Source organism: Lolium rigidum, chromosome 7 (assembly GCF_022539505.1).
Source record: "Lolium rigidum isolate FL_2022 chromosome 7, APGP_CSIRO_Lrig_0.1, whole genome shotgun sequence".
NCBI classification, from domain to species: Eukaryota; Viridiplantae; Streptophyta; class Magnoliopsida; order Poales; family Poaceae; genus Lolium; species Lolium rigidum.
Window position 1 is genome coordinate 43,496,781 of NC_061514.1, and position 21,570 is coordinate 43,518,350.

The 21,570-nt window shown below is 50.7% G+C and overlaps 1 protein-coding gene across 1 annotated transcript; it reads right to left on the reverse strand.

Moving 5' to 3' along the window:
- Nucleotides 1-20,216: 20,216 nt before the first annotated feature.
- On the reverse strand, nucleotides 20,217-21,524 carry LOC124671239 (pentatricopeptide repeat-containing protein At1g80550, mitochondrial-like). Its single transcript, XM_047207638.1, has one exon. The coding sequence runs from the start codon at nucleotides 21,522-21,524 to the stop codon at nucleotides 20,217-20,219; it is 1,308 nt and encodes a 435-aa protein (XP_047063594.1).
- Between the last annotated feature and the right edge of the window lie 46 nt (nucleotides 21,525-21,570).

Below are 21,570 nucleotides of genomic sequence, written 5' to 3' on the forward strand. Positions count from 1 at the left end.
GCCATTTATGGAAAAAAGAGTGTCATGTCCATTGAATCCTGCAGATTTAGAACCTATGAAAATTTCTCTGAAAAAAGGCTTGGTTCAAATTGTAATGTGGTGTTTGGATGGATGGAAATTTTCCTTCAAATAACACGGCAATGCTATCCTACGGAATGATTTCCTAAGAATCTAAGCCTAAGAATGAAGCCGTACACACATATAAATTTCTTAGGGATCAAACCTTCCAAATTTCTATGGGATTCCTTTCAGTCAAAGGAGTCATGGGACCTATCTCCCAAAGCCATTTTATTCGAAACGAGAGAAGCACCCATACTTCCTCCTCGAAACAAACTTTCGCACCGCTTTACAAATAAATTCAAATAGATGAACCGATACAAAGTGATGATGAATTCCTCTTACAAGCAAATCAGATATAAACAAGAAAAAACTAAGAAGCACAGAGCTTGGCACCGAAGACGCTGTGAGACTAAGGAGACCTGAGCTCCACGACAGCACCCCCAAGGAGGTAACTACGCCACAGACACCACCGTTACCAAGACCATAGGGGTCTAGGGTTTTCACCTGGAGCCCTAAGAGTAGCCACAACGACACCCTCAAGAGAGTCATGACACCTGCATGTGTCGCCGTCGTTGGCGCCGGAGCACTGGAATTTCGCCCGGAAAAAGTCTCGCCACACCTGGTCCCTCAAACTACAAGTCATGCCCGAGCTGAGGTTCTACCACGCGATCTGGGCACTGACCACGCCGATGTGCCACCAACACCAGGAGCTCCCGATGCCCACTCCTCGCCACTTTTGTGGCCCCAAGGGACGGCCATCACCACCGCCACGTTGCCAGCCACCCATATAGTCCACCTTTCGGGGGCACCGCCCCGGCATCCGCGAACTCGCACTCGTGTCGTGAGGTCCATCGCGTAACCTACGAGTCGAAGGAGGTAGGAAGGTTGGACCCGGAGGGCAGCAACAACACATCCACCTGGAAGACGTCCTCCACCGCCACCGGCGGGTGCCGACCGGACGCGGCAACCGGGACACACCAGGCCCTCCAAGCCCAGCTGGGCCCGTAAAGTTTATTTTAATTTTTTCTCTCACGTGTGAGTTAACGATTTCGCGTGACCTGAGATGAATCTATTGTCACATCTCACATGAACGTACGGGCCGCGCGATGGATTAATGAAGCAGACGGTCATCTCGACCGGTCGCCACCTCGATGAACCCTGGTGCCGGATCCTGTTCCGGCAGCGGCAGGTACGTATGCACGCAACGTCGCGGTCGTCTCGTGATTCTGTCGATTGGCCAGGCGCGCCATCACATCGAAACGGCGAGCGATCACAACGTAACACGATCCTTGTGGATCGCCGGCGGGTCCCTGGCCGTTGCTGCAACAATGCGGTGCAGACACCGAGCTTGCGTTGGTGACCGGACACCGGAGCCATGCATGCATAGGCTGCTCGATCGCTTGTGTCGCGATCGGTTCAGGAAGCCGGCGACGTGCACGACATCGAACCCACGGCGATAGATGCGCAGCCGGCGTTGCTTGTGCTTTGATGCAGCCAGGAGACGACCCTTTCGGCGGCCCAACTGTTGCCGGCTGGGAGCGTCGTCGCCACCACACCACCATGTACGACTGTTGCCGCGCCGACCGCCAGAAAAGTGGGGGCGTTCCGACGTGTCGGGGTGTCCGGGCCGGACACCGTTCGGTGGCGCCTCGAGTTTCTCGTGCACGGACGAGCGACGGCGACGCGACCGCTCTGCCGACGGTCGGTGCCGCCGCGCGCGCGTCGCTTCCGCCGTGGATGTATGGCTCGCCCACGTACGGCCCACGGCGCTGGGGCACGCCGGCATGTCGCGCCCACGGCTTCTGGCGTGTCCGTCGTAGCTGTACCAATCAGCAGCCACCTGCCGGGCTCGGTTTGTCGTCGACATGTCCCCGGCCGGCCGGCGTGCGTCGTGGCGCCATGCATTACTGTCCTCTTCATTCACAATTCACATGGTCACCGATGGATCGGTAGACGCGGACGTAGGTACGGCTCCAATCATACCGTACATACCGCGCTCGGGACTCTTCTCATTGGCAACGATGGTGTTGCCACATCTGTCTCGTCCCGTTCTAGCGGCAATGTCGTTGTGCCCCGACAGAGGGAGATCGAGATGGCGCGACAGGGCGGCTGCCGTTGTATGCACGTCTGCAGACACCGTACCTGCCGCACTGTACTCGCTACCGGATGCAACTCGTACGCGGCCGATCGTGCCAATGGGAGACGGCAGGAACAGTCATTCTGGTAAGGCTGTCGGCTACCAGTACAAGCAGTCTCTCGTGGATAGTACCACGTATGACTGACTAGTTGAATGATCGTGTGTTGCTACAGCTCATAAATTGTGTGTCGTTCCAGACATATGTGAAGATTATTGGCAGTGTCTCTCTCGCTCCCTCTCGCCCTCCCCTTCCTTCCTTCCTTCCTTCCTTCCTTCCTTTCTTTCTACTCCAGTCATACAAATTTATCAAGGTATTATACATTTTCAGAAAGAACTAACGGTTATTTGGTCAACACAATATAAAATACATGCCATAAAAATTATACTATTGCCTAATTATAAGACGTTTTGGTAGGAACAGGTGCACTGAGGATCATGTATTTCAGTATGTGGGCCATTCTACTCTGGGTTATGTCTGTAATAAGTGGTTACTCTATAAACCAAGGAGAGGTACAGTTCATTGTCAAAGAAAGCTAGATACAGGTGCAGTTTGCGAGTAGCAACATAAAATAGAGTAAAGTTAGGTCACACCCAGGCTCCATTCAGGAGCTAATCAGGCATCCGCTTACATGGGCAAAAATAAAAATAAAAATCCAGGCAAGGAACTAGGCGCCTAGTAAAGGCATCTTTGAAGAGTGTAGCTTCCGTTTGTCCAGAATTTTCATTGATTTCTCCCTGGCACCTGCAGGCCATTTTTTTCCTTAGAATGCAACCAAAATGTCACAAAGTTCGAGCTGTGAACTCGTCTCTCACTAGCACAGTTTCAAAAGCCCACCCACTCAATAGCACAGTTTCAAAAGCCCACCCACGGGGAACAACCGAAAAATAACAGGAAAAAGGCACTACAGAATAATAAGTTATTACAAATCAGAGAACATTCCAAAGACGGACTTCATCGACGAGCTTCTCGTAGGCGAGCTTCTCGTAGGCCAAACCCTGGCGCCATTGCTGCATTGGATCTGCATCATAGCTGCCAGCTTTTAGCATGGCACCCATCAGCAGCACCTTCATATCTAGGCTATCCTCAACAGCTCGCCCATGTGATGATCCAACAACAGCAGATTGGCATCCAGCAAAATGCTTGTCTTGGCAAAGGCTTTTCCAGCTCCGATTCGGCGCACCCAGTTTTTCCAACATCCTTTGACACTGGCCAGGTTTTGCCCTGGAAACAAACATCATTGCAGGTAGACCACAAGGTCCACAAAACCGCAGATGAGAAGTTGTTCAGAACAGAGTTCTTATCCTCACTAATCCACCATCTAGCAACAGATTCGAAATTATCACAAACTTGTCTCCAAAAATAACCAACACAATACTCCAAAGGATTTTGGCCACCACACACTCAAAGAACAAGTGAGCAAATGATTCATGCTCATTACAAACAAGCAGGTCAAATCATCTAGGTGCCTACGTACGTTGACATTATCCCTAGTTAATAACTTGGCATTAGCTAGCAGCCAGAGAGAAACGCATGAATACGAGGAGGCACATGCAACTTCCAGACAGCGGGGGTATGAACCGGAATCCAACCATTATTAACAACACCATAGAACTACTTACCAGAATAGTTCCCTGATAGATGGAAAAGCCAAATTGTAACCATCTATGAAACAAACTCTGTGACACAGTCCTCCGGAACGAGAGCTTCAATTCAGCACCATCCCAGGCCTCAGCCACAATAGGCCTCAGCCACAATACACTGTTGTTCGTTCACAATAGTGTACATGTCCCAAAAGACAATAGCAAGGGGACCAATGCCCTAGCCAAATGTCTTCCCAAAAAATAACCCACCTACCGTTACCAACATTCTACTTATAACCACCTTTAGCTGCATCGGCAGCCCACATCACACCTTTCCAAAAAGGTGAACAATGTGTAAGTTTAGCTCTAAGTACATTAGGAGACAGATTGTATTTGTGATCCACAATTAGTTTCCAAATTTTATTATCATCCATGAGGACAGTAAACATAAGTTAAAGTCCCTCATATTTTGAATCCCTAGACCACCATATTCTTTTTTCTGGCTAACAAAATCCCCAATTAGCTAAGCAATAATATTTGTGGGAATCCCCAATATTATTCTAGAAGATTGCAGCAATAGCCCATTTGGGAAATTTAAGGAAAGACAACAAATACATGGGGATGTGTTGGATAACTGTTGGTGAATCTATTGTATGACATGTTGGGTTGTCTTCTTGTTCTCTGTTGTGACCCATATATAAGGTGCTTCTATCTCAAAGTTGTATGACCTGTTGGGTTGTCTTCTTGTTCTCTGTTGTGACCATCTAGCCAACCTAGTTCCTGACCTATATAAGGTGCTTCTATTCTGTAACCCTAACAAGAGAGTTCCTCCCTAGGCCCTCACCTCTGTCCACATGGTATGAGCAAGGGGCAGTGAGGGCAACGGCAGGAAGGACTGTGTTATGGTCAGGCTCCGGTATGCACGGAAGAGGCCCAATAGTGGGCCGAATTAGGGGCTTAGCCCAAGTTATCTAGGGTTTAGAGGAGCTGTCCTCCTATATAAACACATGTACCCCTTCGATTATAATCAGACAATATACATATATTGTTGTCGTCTCCCTCAGGAGACGGGAGCCCCAAGCCCTAGCTGCACCCTGCCCAAGCCGCCGCCTCCTCCGTCTCGCAACGCCGGCGTCTGCGTCTCCAGCCTCACCGCCCTCACTTCCATACCTATAATCTATGCCCGAGACCTGGTAGAACCGTAGTCTCTACCAATTTGGTATCATGATTCGATGAGTTCTTCAGGCCTCCCCACCACCACCGCCGCCGCGGCCACCGCCACCGCCACCTCATAGCAGCCGCCGCCGCCTCTCCAGCCGCCGCCGCCGGCCACCTCGGGTCCGCCCGCCTCGGGCACCACGGCCATGGCGGCCGACGCGGCCCCCGTCCTCTCCCCGGCGGAGATGTCGGCGGCGATCCGCGACCTCACCCTGGCGGTCTCGAACCTCCGGACCTTCCTCCAGGCTCCCTACGCGCCACCGCCGCCACCGCCCCCGCAGGCTGCGCCCTTCGCGCCACCACCACCGTCCACCGTCGCGCCCCAGGGACTCCCGATCACCCAGATCAGGTTCCCGTCATCGTCGTCCCCGCTGCTGACGTGGATCGACACGCCGACCTACACGACGGCGCCGCCACAGCCGACGGTGCTGCAGCCGCCCGCCACCACCTTCGCGGGGTTCGGCGGGTATACTGACCCATACGCCGGGAGCTCCATGGTGCCGCAGTACTCTCCTCCCGCCACGATGGGTCGCCACGAGGGCGCCTACACGGCCTCGCCGCACGTGCAGCAACCTCCTTGCTTCACCAAGCTGGAGTTCGCCACCTACGACGGCACCGTCGACCCCCTGAACTAGCTCAATCAGTGCGACCAGTTTTTCAGGGGGCAGCGGACCATGGCGTCCGACCGCACGTGGATCGCCTCCTACCACCTCCGTGGCGCCGCACAGACGTGGTACTACACCCTCGAGCAGGACGAGGGCGGGATGCCTCCGTGGGAGCGCTTTCGCGACCTGTGCCTCCTCCGGTTCAACTCCCCATACGTGGGAGCCGCCTGGCCAAGCTCGGTCGCCTCCCCTTCACCACCTCAGTGCAGGACTTCGCCGACCGCTTCCAGACGTTGGCCTGCCATGCGCCTGGCGTCACGGCTCGCCAGCGCGCCGAGCTCTTCGTCGGCGGCCTCCCCGACCTGTTGCCTACCAAAACCCACCGGCGAGCAGCGACGGGCAACACGGAGAGCCGGGAGGCTCCCAGGACTGCTGGTGGGCCCTGGTCCCTCGGGCAACGGCCCGCAATGCTCCGGCACACGTCCCGGCTAATGCGAGGGCGTGCCACCTGACCTATACCTGGTCAGGAAGGTGATGGATTGCTTCAATTAGCTTCCTGCATGGCAAACACGTAAACATTAAATACGAGCCCCGATCGGCTCTTAGGTTACCCTGTGAATCGGCTCAAAGAGCCGATTGACCCATGGTTCACGTTAGATTTACGGTAACATGGGGATCCTGCTTACTCAATACCAAGATAAATCAATCTACGACAGTCTAGGGTTTTCACCGCATAACCGGAACATCCTGCACGTAGTTGAGCCTGGCAGATACGTAAGATAATGGAAAACTAGCCCTAAAGAGGCCTAAAAACCAACATAAAGTCGATTCCCGGAACAATCCCTCTAGGATCAGCAAACTGTACCTCAACCCGTTTGCAAGGCCTAATCATGCGGATATCAAACTAATCCTTGAAGAACAAGGAACAACTATAACAGATCAGATCTACTAAATAAAGACTAAGCAAGATGCTGCCCTTACACCCAAGATAGGTGCAAAGGCAGCTAGATGTTGAGGGGCAGCATAGCTAAGCAAGTATATTAGAAAAGTATCCACGTCAGCCCCAAAAACATCTACGATAACGTTGTTGCTCGCCATCAACAAGGCTTCAGCACGAGCAACACCAAGCAACGAATAAACAGATACTGCATAGATCGCAAGATGCGATCTAGGCAGCATGACGCTTACCCGGAAGAAACCCTCGAAACAAGGGGTGGCGATGCGCCTAGATTGGTTTGTTGTGAACGTGATCGTCCTCCTTTCTCAATAACCCTAGGTACATATTTATAGTCCGTAGACTTTCTATCTTTACAATAAACCTAACTGTGTACGACTAAACTCTATCTCTTAATTAAAACGTGACCTACTATAATGTACAGATACACGGGCAATCCAGCCCAAATTCCTGCACGAGGCCGATTCAGCGACACTTTATCTGCACGTCTTCTAGGCCCATCTCAATCACGGCCCATCTCCTGCCTTGGCTAAATTCTGGTGATAACACGACCACATCCGCGTCGACGTAGAGATGCGCGACCCCCAGACCTGTACACGACCATGTACTACGCGCGTACAAGCAGCGCGCCAACGCCATGCAGCATGCGTTCCCGGGCCGCGGCGCGCGCCCCTGACCCGCCCCGCACCGGCGACAGCCACCCCGACGCGCCCCGCCCTGCCGGCCGCTGCTGCAGCCGCCCCCGCGCCGACACGTACCTTCCGGCGCTTGACGTCAGCCGAGCAGCTCAAGCGGCGCCGCAAGGGCCTGTGCTTCAACTGCGACTAGCCGTACGCGTCGGGTCATACGTGCGCCCGCCTGTTCTACTTGGAGACCGTCGACGACGCGGAGGTGGAGGCCCTCACCGCGGAGCTCGACACCACCACACTCTCCGAGGCCGACGTCACGACCTACGGGCCAGTCGATGCTACTGCCTTCGTCGTCTCCCTTCATGCCATGGCGGGCATCAAGACGGCGAAGACGATGATGCTTTCGGTGACGATCCACGGGGTGCGTCTCACCGCGCTCGTGGACACGGGCTCGACGCACAACTTCTTGTGCAGGGACGCCATGCGCCGCCTCACCCTCCAGCCGGCGGGCGCGGAGAAGTTCAGCGTCACCGTCACCAACGGGGACCGCCTTGCTTGCCAGGGCGTGGCGCGGCAGGTTCCCGTCCTCATCGGCGACGAGCCCTTCTCCATCGACTGCGTTGGCATCGACCTGGGCTGCTACGACTTCATCCTCGGCGTCGACTTCCTGTGCACACTAGGCCCCATCCTTTGGGACCTCGACGTGATGTCCCTCATCTTCTGGCGCGAGGGCGGCCGTCGCGTTCAGTGGACGGGCACCGGAGGCTCCGGCCGCGACCCCGCAGCTTCAGTTGATGGCGGCCGCACTTGACGAGGCGCATCCTCTCCTGGCCAACCTCCTGCAGCAGCACAACGACATCTTCGACGAGCCACAGGGCCTCCCACCCGCGCGGCCCTGTGACCACCGCATCCACTTGCTGCCGGACACGGCGCCTGTCACCGTGCGCCTGTACCGGTACCCCCAGCTGCAGAAGGACGAGCTCGAGCGCCAGGTGGCGGTCATGCTCGCGCAGGGCATCATCTGGATTTCGACATCGCCGTTCTCCGCCCCGGTGCTCCTTGTGCGCAAGGCCGACGGCACATGGCACTTCTGCATCAACTACCGCGCCCTCAATGCCATGGCGTCCAAGGACAAGTTCCCCATCCCCGTCGTGGATGAGCTCTTGGACAAGCTACACGGAGCGCGCTTCTTCACCAAGCTCGACCTGCGTTCGGGCTATCATCAGGTGCGCATGCACCCGGACGACATCGAGAAGACGGCGTTCCGTACTCACCATGGCCACTTCGAGTTCCTGGTGATGCCGTTCGGCCTCTCCAACGCGTCGGCAACCTTCCGAGGCCACGATGAACGACGTGCTCAGCCCATACTTGCGCCGCTTTGTGCTTGTTTTCTTTGATGACATTCTTATCTACAGTTCATCCTGGGCGGAGCACCTGCAACACGTGGCCATCATCTTCAACGAGCTTCGAGCACATCGTCTCCACCTCAAGCGCTCGAAGTGCTCGTTCGGCACGACCTTTGTCGCATACCTGGGGCACGTCATCTCGGCGGAAGGTGTCGCGATGGACGCGGACAAGGTCGCCGCCGTCACCGCGTGGCCGACCCCGCAGTCAGAGCATCTCCAACAGAGGCTCTAAAATTTGGCGCTGTAAAAGTCGTTTGCAGCGCGCTAGATTCGGATACAGCGCGAGGCGCAGTCGTGAGCTTTACCGGAGGCTCTATTTTACAGCGCAACTAAGAAGCCAAAAAACAGTCCTTTAGCAGAGGCTGTAAAATAGAGCTCCACAAACAAGTTTCTTCAACATACATACAATAAACAAGATCAAACAGATCACAAATAATCTGAAAAAATCAACTAAATTGTACAACTCTACTGCGGCTTCACTGAGATACAGCCGCATCATTCAGTCGTATCAGGTTCCTCGACCAACCCCGGCGCGGCCTGCGGCCAAGAACCGGCCTCAATCAAGCAATCCTCCCGCCCGCGGCAGCAAGAGGGCGTCCGGCGAGATCGGCAAGTCGCTGGTGCCGGCGCCGGCACGGCAGAAGAGCAAGAACACGGCGCAGCACAGCGAGTCGCCAGAGCCCAGGCCGAAGAGAATCAGGCGCGTATGGGCTCCTGATGACGAGGTCCTGGTTCTCGAGGCGCTTGCTCAGCACCGCCGCCAACACGGGTCGCTGCCGGCCTGTGGGGACTCTGACTTCTTCGAATCCATCCGCGAGGGCCTCGAGGAGAAGAGCTTCCAGCACTCCGATATCAAGGATAAAGTGCGCAGCCTGCTTCGTCGCTACAGATCACGCGCGGTGTCTACTTCTCGAGGCGCTTATACAGGCTGGGCACGGCGGCGGCGGGGGCGTGGAGGAGGTAGGCGAGCACGGCGGCGGCGGGGGCGTGGAGGAGGTAGTCGCAGCGCGGAGGGCTGGGCAAGGCTGCGCGGCCGGCGGAGCTCCTCCTCGCAGCGTGGAGGCGAGGCCAAGAAGTTTCAGAGTCGTTTTTTTTCGCCCGGTGGGAAGAATCGCTGTGCCAAAATACAGCGCGCGCTAGCCGGCGCGCCAGATATACCGCTCTGGATAGTGCAAGCTACCGCGCGCACTAAAATATTTACAGCGCCGGCTATTTTGCAGCGTCTGCTGGAGGGCGCAAAAACGCATTCCACGCTGTATATTGACGGTTTTTTAGCGCACCACTAATTTGCAGCCTCTGTTGGAGATGCTCTCACCAGGAGCTCTCCGCGGCTTCTTGGGCCTCGCCGGCTACTACCGGAAGTACATGCGGGACTTCGGCCTCATCGCCGCGCCATTGACGCGCCTCCTTCGACGCGACGCCTTCTCCTGGGACGAGGAGGCGACTACGGCGTTCGCGGCTCTCCAGCGGGCGCTCACGACGGGACCCGTCCTCTAGATGCCGGACTTCGACATGCCATTCGTGGTGGACTGCGACGCCTCCGGCATCGGCTTCGGCGCCGTCCTCCACCAGGGAGAGGGACCGCTGGCCTTCTTCATCCGCCCCTTCGCCGCTCGCCATCACAAGCTCGCGGCATACGAGCGCGAGCTTATCGGGCTGGTCCAGGCGGTGCGCCACTGGCGACCTTACCTTTCGGGTCGGTCGTTCCGTGTGCGCACGGACCACTACAGCCTCAAGTTCTTGCTGGACCAGCGCCTCTCCACCATCCCGCAGCACCACTGGATCAGCAAGCTCTTCGGTTTCGACTTCACCGTCGAGTACCGCTCAGGCCGTCTCAACATGGTCGCCGACGCCTTGTCCCGACGTGACACTGAGGATGTCGCGGACGACGTGCCAAGGCGGGCACTGTCCTGTGCATCCGCTCCGGGCCATCATTCGCCTTCATCGACGACATTCGCCGGGCGACTTCTACTGCCGCGGACGCACAGGCGCTCCGCGGGCGCCTTGACGCCACCAAGCTGGGGGCGCCCTAGCGCCTGGACGATGGGTTGCTTCTACACGGGCGCCGCCTTTTCGTGCCCGCCCATGGTGACCTGCACCACTAGGTCTTGTCCCTGGCGCACTCTGCAGGACACGAGGGCGTGCAGAAGACCCTCCATCGCCTCTGTGCTGATTTCTACATCCCCAGTGATGGTGCGCTGGTCCGTGACTGGGTGCGGTCATGCATGACGTGCCAGCGGAACAAGACGGAGAAGCTGCGACCCGCGGGTATGCTACAGCCGCTGGATGTGCCCTCACAGGTGTGGGTTGATATCTCCATGGACTTCATCGAGGGCCTTCCCAAGGTGGGTGGCAAGTCCGTCATCCTCACGGTGGTTGACCGCTTCTCCAAGTACGCTCACTTCATCGCCCTCGGTCACCCCTATACGGCCGCGTCCGTGGCCCGGGCCTTCTTCGACGGCATCGTCCGCCTCCACGGGTTTCCTTCGTCCATCGTCAGCGACCGTGATCCCGTGTTCACGGGTCACATCTGGCGGGATCTCTTTCGGCTGGCGGGCGTAAAGCTCCGCATGAGCACGGCGTTCCACCCTCAGACGGATGGCCAATCCGAGGTGGTCAATAAGGTGATCGCCATGTATTTGCATTGTGTTACAGGTGATCGTCCACGAGCTTGGGTGGACTGGTTGGCATGGGTGGAGTACTGCTACAACACCTCATATCACTCCGCCCTGCATGCCTCGCCTTTCGAGGTGGTCTACGGGCGCCCACCTCCGCCGATGCTTCCTTATGAGCCTGGCACGGCTCGGTCCGAGACGGCGGGCGACTTACTCCGCACCCACGACGAGATCCTGGCTGAAGCGCGCCAGCGTCTTCTCCAAGCACAGTAGCTGGCCAGGAAGTACTATGATGCTCATCATCGCGAGGTGGAGTTCGCGGTGGGCGATTGGGTGTGGCTGCGCCTCCTTCACAGGACCACGCAGTCCCTGGACCCGCGCTCCAAGCGCAAATTGGGACCCCGCTACGCCGGTCCCTTTCGTGTGCTGCCACTGGATTTATAACTACTAGAGTTTAAAACTGAACAGTTGTTTCAAATTTGAGATAAACCAACAGGCAACTGATGGTTAGTAACAACAGTAGCAGGGAATTTAGTTGAGGTAGAGGCAGCGGCATGCTCAGTCAACTGAGCACATCCACCTCAATAGATTCAGGCAACACAGAAATAGGATTAGCTCTAGCAAACTGAAGGTTTCTACCTAATTCAACATCAATTAAACTATTGATAATCTTATTATTATCACTCGCATCATTGCCGATGGTAATGTTCACTTTTTTCGACATGGCATTCAAATTATCACCGGCTAAAACAGCAAAAGATTTACCTCGAAAACATGGAGGGATCTCCAAGTTCCTCTTCCTCTTCTGATATTCCTTAGCCTTTTCAATAGCATTTTTGTTCCCATGAGTCCTAGTCGCCATTCGAGGGGCAGCAACATCAGGGCCCCAGGTCTTCTTACTTTCTTAGGAATAACAGTTTTCTGAGAAGCAATAGCCAATTGCTCTAAGATGGGAAAAATATTTTTCCTAGCAGACCCAAAACTGTCAATAACCTCCTGAGGCAGATTCTCCGATTGATCAGACTCCCTGTCACCAAATTCATTTTCCTCATCAGTAGAATCTTCATCAAAGTCATTAATGTTAAAAGCCTCTAGAACGTGCGAGCAATATGCAGCACTAACAGATTTGTCCGAGCTGTTAAGAGCATCAGAATCCACTTGAGCAATATCAGGCGTCTCAAAGTCCCAGACCGAGTCATCCAGTTCGTTGTACTGCAAACAAGCAGGCAGAGAACACAAGCCTGGAGGAGAGTTGCATTGTCACTCGTCCTCAAGGATCTCTCCCTGAACACTCTTGCAAACAGCAGAGAAAGCCAGATGAACATCATCAAGCTCCATATCTTCCCAGGATTTAGGAACATCCAGGACTGTCTTATACACATTATCATGAATCCTATCAGAAGCAAAATTGGCCCTAGGGCTGAGATGTCAGTCAGTCTCCATCTGATGCATAGTTTCTTCCTCATCAAAACCACCAGTGTGAATGTCTTCCTCACCAGGATCATCACCGTCATCATTATCTTCAGGAATTTGCTCTACACCTTCCACTTTATACTTCAATAGATACATTTTCTGTACAATCTCCATGATCCTTTCTTTAGGAATTTGCATAGGGTCACTACAGGCCACTTGCAGACGCACATCAGCATAGAAACTCTTGTAGAACGAACCCCAATCAGAACAGCTGTTCCCCCGTCCTTGAATGGCACTTGCCTGGGATTAGATAACTGCTCCCTGCACTTTGATAGTCGTCTGAAATTAGATACAGAATGCCGCATAAGATACATTCTTTTTCAAGTCATAATGTGCCTGATCTCTGACACTGACGGCAATCTTCCCAAATGAATGTCACTTCACATCCTTGGTTTACCATTGTGGCTGGAGTTCTGTTTGATTGCCCGAGAACTGGATACAAATTTACTTTAAAAAGGGTTAACTGACCACGAGTCCCTGACTCCCTCTGGGTTAAACTCCAAAAGCACGCAAAAGTAAAACCAATAATTAGTCATAGAATTCTCACACATAAACTAGTGATTAATTAGTCCAGCAGACTACACACTGACAGAAGCATCTCATATTCTCTAGAGCCAATGCTTTGGGTGCAGTGCTAGAGACCTAAGACATTTGGATCACACAACGGACTGAACTTACAGTCAGTATTGCTTACGTAATCCACGTTGCATTTTGAATTCACAACCAGATTACATGGATAGTCCTACTTTTACAGTATATAAACACTCATATATGTGGTCCCATAAAACTTTAACTAGAAATAATAATTAGGTCCTCCCACCAGTTATAGGGTCAAACTGCAATGGGTACCATGACTTCATAACTGCAAACATGATTGGACAAATGCTGGTCTATGGAATTATGGATCCACAAGGACTCCTTCAAAATTTACTTGAATTTGCCTATCTAGTATGACATGTTCAACTGTTGGCTAAGCCTATATTACACAAGAGTTGCACATGTCCCCGGTTAACACAACTGGTACATGGATATCCTCCGGACTAGTTTTAGGTTTTAGCTAGGAAATTTAAGGCCAAACCCCCCAGGTTGTGATAGTAACACTAAGTAGGCACGAAGTTTCATGTTTCCAACTGTTACAACAGAATATCACTAATTCCAACTGTTTGATGTTTCTTTTGGGGTAAGCATGAAGTTTCATGTACTAGTAGAAAGTCGCTACTTAATAATCTGGAAACCTCTTGTTGTAACCTAGCCGATTTGTCCAAGCGAAAGGCAAGTTGAACATGATATTCTTAAACCAAAAACCAATGAGGCTCAGAGCAATGACCCTAAGAACATGGTACATCACCGGTTTTTAAGCTCCCGATCATCTAAACGTCAGAGGCCAGAAATAATGAGTTCAAAGTGCAATTGGCTATCAAAAATAAAATATAGTGAAGGAGAAGTTAACACTGGATTGAGGAATATTTCTTAGATTCTGATTAGGCCATTTACACAGGTAACAAAGATAAATAACTCCCTCCTGAAGCTGAATGTTCAACTCCCTAGTCAGCACACAAACTTTGGTTAGCTTACAGTTTGTTGGTATTGGGAAGTAAATTCAGAAAAGCTCAAGCGGTTTTTCTAGAAAAGCTTTAAATTAAGAGAACAACTATTTTTTCGCAGTTTACCTCCTACGATAAATCTCAGAAAAATATAAGAACACTAGAAGGGAAAGGTTTAAGAAGTTGTGTATAGGAAAAATTGATTTCAATCGAAGCTGGGTGCAAATTCAATTTAAAAAAGGTTGTCACGGCAAGGGACAGTACGAAGGTCGTTGAATAACACCGGATATCTTGTTTGTGGTGATGGTGCCTGTAGTTTCATAATATCTACTATATTAAACCTTAACCACTTCGATTTTTCTCCTAATTTTGGATTTAATTTTGGATTAACTTCGAGCTAACACGTACGCGCTGGGATGGTTTGCTTCCCGCAGCCTTTTTCATGTGTGTATATTTGGTGCTAGGTAACATTTTTGGTGGTGATTTACGATTTGTTTTCTCACCAACACGTATGCAATTCCTTTGTTTACCTTGGCTGGTACTTGTGCGATGGGCTGGCTTTCACGATTTGGTTGCGTGGCCCTAGCTAAATGTGGGCAGGATGGTGGTAGGCCAGTACTTGATGTTCACGATCTGATATGTCGAGGATTTGGTCCGAACCGGTCAAAGTTGTAGTACTCTCCTGACTCTTCCCCACCGACGATCTCTTCCACGAATCCACCCGTCCCTTGCTGCCGCCTTCCTCTTCCTGCTTGGCCACCGTACCGTGGCTCCTACCGAGGTGGCCATCCGCGCCGCACTCCCTCCTCTCCCACCCAAGGCGGCTGGCGGCGTGGAGTAGCAGCCTGACGCCCGCCTCTCCCTCCCATGGCGGTAGGAGGCACGGAGGAGGAGATCGACGCCCTCCTCACCATCTTGAGGCGGGGCCATGGGAGGAGCCAACACGGCTGGTTCCCCCTTCCGGATCCATCTACACCCGGAATATGCATCACCGTCCACACCGCTACTCCTCCCTCATCGTCCTCAATTCATAGTCAACAGGGACGAACTGCAAGGGTTGAACAGCGGCCAACCATGACCCCCCCTGGGCTGAGCTACTTCCGCCGCAGACGTCGCCTTTGACCCCATCCGCACGTACTCCATGCCGCCGTCTCCATCAACTTCATAAACCCGGCCTTCAAACTGTATTGTCGGTGCGCTGTCCAGGACCGCGGTATCAAGGGCCCAAAAAAGCTAGCTGCTTCGGGGAACCAAGGAGTGGAGACACCGGTTGCTGGAGAAGTGACAGTGAGAATGGCCGTGGCAGCACGATGAGGTATGCAATCACTATAGTGAGATTGTGCTTTAATCTAATCTCGGCTATGTTCTTCAGATTTGAAGATTAACTTTTTTTTCGTGTCTGTTCAACACCCTCAAACTGGCATCAGATTGCATTTCAATGCGCTTGAGGCTTTCAGGGAATGGAAAGAAGAGGCATTGACGCCTGTTCAAGTTCCTACAATAACGAAATGGAAGTTCAGAAGGTTCTTCTATATCTTTACTTTGTTTCTTCACCATGCTAGAAAGTGTTTGTAAAGGCTTCTGGGTTTCTTTGGTGTCACCATTATATGGAAGTATAGCTATTTGTCTCACATGGTCAAGAAATAGTAACAAGATGGGTTGACTTACTCTTTATGAAAATTCATGCATTTCTTATTTCTTCATGTGCACTTATGTTTACTCCAGTCTCCGCCAAAAGGTTGATTTCTGTAGAAAAAATGTTGTAGAATAATTAGCTAGAAATTTCATGTGTTCTGGGTTCATTAAGCAAAGAGTCAAGATGAGGTTCGCTTAGTTTCTGTGTCTTGCAGTAATCCTTCTGATCAAGTGATACTTGACTATGACTACACATTCACTACACCATACTGTGGAGTGATGCTGTAGTTCTCAGCCAAGAGACTGTGGATCTTATCTCTGATATATTAATTTCATCTCCTTCGCTTCATTTTTCCTCCTTAGGCCCTTTACTTTTCTTCCTGGTAGCTAGATTTCACATTCTGATCATTACCTTTTATGGTGTGTTTCTTTTCCAGATGCAAACATGTTTAAATGAATGTAGCAGTCTATGTTGGCAGCATACTGATGATCAGATGGACCTTGTTGCGCTTTCTGCCAAAGAACCAATTATTTTCTACGATGAGGTACAGAAACAGAAAATAATATTTCGTGAATGCTCTATATTCACATTAGTTTCTTTGAAATTTGTGGGCAAACTGAATCAATCTGATGAGAACTCTTTAGCCAGGACTGGAGCGGATGGATTTTGTTTCTGTATGCATAGTTGCTTATCTTTCTTTTCATATGGAATACCTATGCTCACTGAAATTGGTGTTCCTCATCTTATATAGAAGGCTCTCAAATATATGCGCTTATATACACACATTTAATATACGCGCTTAAGTAACAGTTCCAAGATGATTGTGTGCTTTCTATACATCTCTCTTAAGAAAATAGATGATTTTTTTTTAACTTCAGTTACAGTCAGGTAGTGCAACATCAATGCTGCTGTAGAAAAAGGCTATTGCTTACTTAAGGAATAGTTCATGCTGACCTGATTGTATGCTTTTCAACCGACCTCCACCAATCTCAAACTCCACCGGTTTCTCCCCCAGCCTGATCTCCTCCCTGCCCTGGCTCTCCCTGCAGCCAGCTCTTCCCTGTCCTTGGTCTGTGCCAACTTTTCTTATTTTTTAAATTTCAGCTCATGACAATGGTCCATACAGTGTAGTAATAGACAAGGGTAACCAATCATTGAACATTTTAAGTTTTTTCCTTTATTTTCTTCCTAGAGTTTTTCTTTCATGTTATTTTGGAACGGCTTTTTTGATTCAAAATTAATTTGATGTTGCAGATATATAAGGGGCATAATTAGTTTCATGGTGTAAAAAATAGTAGAATGTAGTGCTAACAGGTTTTGAGTTGGAATTGTGGAGATAGGTTTTTAAATAGGAGACTAGCCTTTGTCTCCATAACTGATCCAAGGTTGCCCTTCCATTGCTACAGTGAACTTGCCGCTTTGCTTTGTAAGCTTAATATCAAGATCTGCCAGAATATTGTTATTTTCTATTTTGTTTTGTTGTGAGTGTTTTCTGGTGGGATTAAGTGAGTGTATTATTGCTTATTTGTTCAAAGTTTTGGTATATTGGTATTTGTTTTCTCATAAATTTGTTGTATTGCTCAGTAACAGTACTAAGGTCTACTTTCTTATTCTGTTACCTGCAAAAATAGCTGACCTTGACCTTGGATGTTAGAAATGAAATCTGTATTTCTACACAAAAGATTTTGTGTTCTCTGTCGAATGGATTTGTGTCCATGTACTTGCCAGATAGGTGGTTACTCTTGACATTAAGCTTATATCTCGGTATTTAATTAGTCAAATTGTAATGTCACAAGATGATGGAAACCTTGCTTGCAGAGTTATTATAGAATAAATGTAGCTCTAATATTTGTCTTTTTTTTGTATCTACTCTTTTTATTGAATTATTACATGAGAACTCCTTTTGATTACCTGCGTTAATTTTTGTCTCCTATATGATAAATGGTTTGCAGACCCAGATAAGTCCATTGGTATAATGGTCGCTTCTACTTTGGTTTTCAAGCCAAGGCTGATTCCCTTGTCTTGACGAGGTACATGTGCAAGCTGTTGGATACTTGGATCAGAGTGCACGAGAAGGTGAGAACATGAGTTTTGATCTTCAGAGCCACCTGATTGTGGTATTTCTGTGCAAAATTTCCTTCTGATGTGCATGTATCGTGAACAGTGAACAACCGAGCCAGCTCATTACTTCCGGTCTTATTAGTGTTGTGTCATGTTAGATGAATTACAATATTAAATTCCACTTCAGAACATGATCAATCATTGTTTTTTCTTAACAATACATCAAATAAGTAGTCAAACTTGATTGTTTCCGGTTCTTGTGGTTATTTGTCTTCTTCGATTGATTTTTAGGAGTGCCTTATACATCCACTTTCTTCTGTTGAAATTTGAGGAATGCAGTGGACTTGAAAACGTTCACTTAGCTTTTGGAGGATGTTCAAGTAGAAGAGCACACAAGGCAAGGATTGTTCCCTGAAGTATTTTTATTTCAAATCTATGCATGGTCAACATTTTTAACTGAAGTTATTTTCCTGTTCGCATATAATTTATTGTTACCAATGTATTCCATTCATGTGATTGATCTGTCTATATCTCATTAATGACTTAAATAATTTTAAACAAGCAAAATAAAAAGGTGTGATGTATCAGTTCACCTCTTTCATTCATTACCAGGTTAATCCACTGCCTTCAACTGAATACTACGATTTAATTGTGCACGATGAAAGGTTGACATGAGCATCTCTGTTGGGTTTGGCTGTTCCTCAAACTCTCATGGCCATGAAGGTTTCAGTATAATCAGTGTCCCTTCTAATATCTACAAATTTGAGGTGGTGCATAATTTGGGCATGACTTATCTAAGAGGTTGTTGGTAAAACAGGTAACTTACCTCACGGTGAACATCAAATTCCATTGTCGTACAGTTGCAATTTTCTGCCATCTTGCTTGTGATTTCCCTTGCATAGGGTTCAACCGGGATCTGACATGGAGTTCGACCAGGAGCTGACCATATTATCAAGTTATCCAAGAAGTGTTTTTTTTTAATAACTCTAACAACAACTTCCGGCACTTAGATGACATTATAAGGGGCAGTAGAGTATCGTTCCTTGAGAGTGCCACATAAGTTAAGTGTGAAGTGTGTATGCGTGTCTTGACATTGTTTCGTTAATGAAACTAAAATTTTAGTACATTGTGCAAGATAACTGGTGTACTAGATGATCAGCTACCCACTGTCAACTGCTCGCCAAATCAAGACAGTTCATCCTCTGGTGATCTTGGCTCTTCATGAAAAAAATGGTGGTCTTGGCTTCCTCCTCCTAGGAGAGGAGGGACCGACAGAGTCGGCTAACAGCCACATGGCATCTGGAGGCACCCAACATGTACTGCACGCTGGCCTAAAGGCAATGAGGCTGGCTTACGACCAAAGAAGAAAACCAGATACACAGCAAGCGCGCAATTCAACGCTGATATTATTCTGGTCATAATCTTTTTTTTTTTACTTCTGAACCTTTTTTTTAAGTTGTTTATTCATTGGATCCTACCACACCTCCATGTTGCTGGCAAAATTTAAAATAGATACGTCTCTATTCTTCAGCTCTATTCTTGAGCTTACTGGTACTTCACTGGCGCGGCGTGCCGCCGCGCCTGCTCAAGCTAGTTTGTATAACAATACAAGCACATCATACTGCCAGAATCAAGATCCAGAAGAATGGAAACTTCTCTGCAATACAAGAACCACAGTTCAGTACATTTACCTGTAATTTGTATAGCAAGCTTCACATTTTCTGTATGATGGTAATATTCTGTTATTCTAAGCTTACATCACAACATGAGATGTGTTGTACATCCTCCCGTAGCTTCCTGACCCAGTGAGAATATTAGAGCACCACCATCACTGATTACATTTCACTTCAGCGTAGAATGTATGATTAAATGCCCTTCGGGACAAGATTGTTTGCCTTGAGAGACATATCAATGCATCATCGTTGCAGGCAGCCAGAATAATCATATACCGAGGAGCACATAATTTCCTCTACACCTCCAATATAGATATTCCTGTCCAGCTCGCTGAATACACATCATTCGATGTATTAATATGATGAAGCAGGCTAACTGCCCAACTCAGTCCCAGCCACTTAGTTGTCAGGTCCTCCTCAACTCAGATATCAGCGCAACAAACAACCCCTCTTCTGTATGCTTTCTAAGGGAAGAGCTGTTGGACAATTGAAGGGAAGGGCAAATTTACCTATTCCGGTTTACTTGTCCACGGACTCATTATTTCAATCACAGAATGATCCTCCAATGGTGCAATCCTACCCAGTTGGTGCATGAACATGCCAATACCACTTTTCCTGTCAACTCAAAACACGCCACCCAAGGCATTATCACTGTCAGAGTCTGCTCCTGGCGCCTTAGTCCCTAGCTCTTTCCTTGGCTTGGGTGAGAGCCCCTTTGCAAGCATCTCCTCATCGTACTTCCTAGCCATATCCACCATTCCCTTTTCCAGCAATGCATCAATGAGTGTGTTGTACGCAAACGCATCAGGACTGAGCCCTTGTTCTTCCATTGTCTTCCATACAAAGAACACTGGGCGGAGGAAGCCCCATCGCCCGAACCTCTTTATAAGCATGACATAGGTGTCCATTCTCGGCCGGCAACCCCTCTCAAGCATTTTCTCAAACAGTCCAAGGACCTCCTGCGGGCGACTCAAATACTGGAAGAAGCAATGGTAAGTGAGCACGTTGGGCGCACAGCCGGCCTTGTGCATCTGCGGAACAAACGCATACGCTTCCTTGAACCTCCCTTCCTTGCAGAGCAGCTTGACGATCGTGTTGAAAGTGGCAGCATTCGGCTTGCAGCCAGCTTCAATCATCTGCCGGTAGAGCCGGATGGCGAAATCGACGCCTTCCGCGAGCCCAACCGCGTGGATCGCAGTGTTGTAGGCGACGACGTCCACGGGAATGCGTTTGTGCTTCATCTCCTTGAACACCTTGACGGCCTTCCAGGGCTTCCCCGACTTGGCAAGGGCGTCCATGTAGATGGAGTAGGAGTGGAGGTCCTTGGCGACGCCGCGGGTGTCCATGTCGAGCCAGTGCTGGCGGAGGCGCGTCCAGGCGCGCGTCTTGGCCCAGCCGCGGAGGAGCAGGTTGTGGGTCTTGGTCCCCGGCGGGAAGGGCGGCGGGGCCCTGCCGAAGCAGAGGTGGTGGGCCTCGTCGACGCGGCGGTGGTCGCAGAGCGCGTCGAGGAGGAGGTGGAAGGAGGCCTCGTCCCGCAGGCCGAGGGAGTGGGCGGTGGAGTCGAAGGCGCGGACGGCGTCGTCGACGAGGTTGGCGGCGGCGAGGCGGTTGAGGAGGGCGCGGAGGGCGGGGCGGAGGAAGGAGGGGTCGGCGGGGTGGTGGTGGGCGAGGAGGAGGGAGGTGGCGAGCGGGAACTCGAAGTGCTTGCCGAGGATGTCGACGGCGCGGGAGAGGGTGGAGGGGGTGGGCGGCAGGTTGGCGCCGTCGGGGGAGGCGGACCAGTGGAAGAAGTCGAGCGCGCGGCGCCAGTCGTTGGTGTAGAGCGAGAGCGTCTCCAGCACCGCCGCCGCGTCCAGCGTGGAGGGCGGCGCAGGTGCGGGGGCGGTGGAGAAGGGGAGGGCGAGGAGGCGGCGGCGCACGAGGGAGAGCATCCCGCCAGCAGAGATGAGTGTGGAGGACCTGAATCCTGGTCCCTAA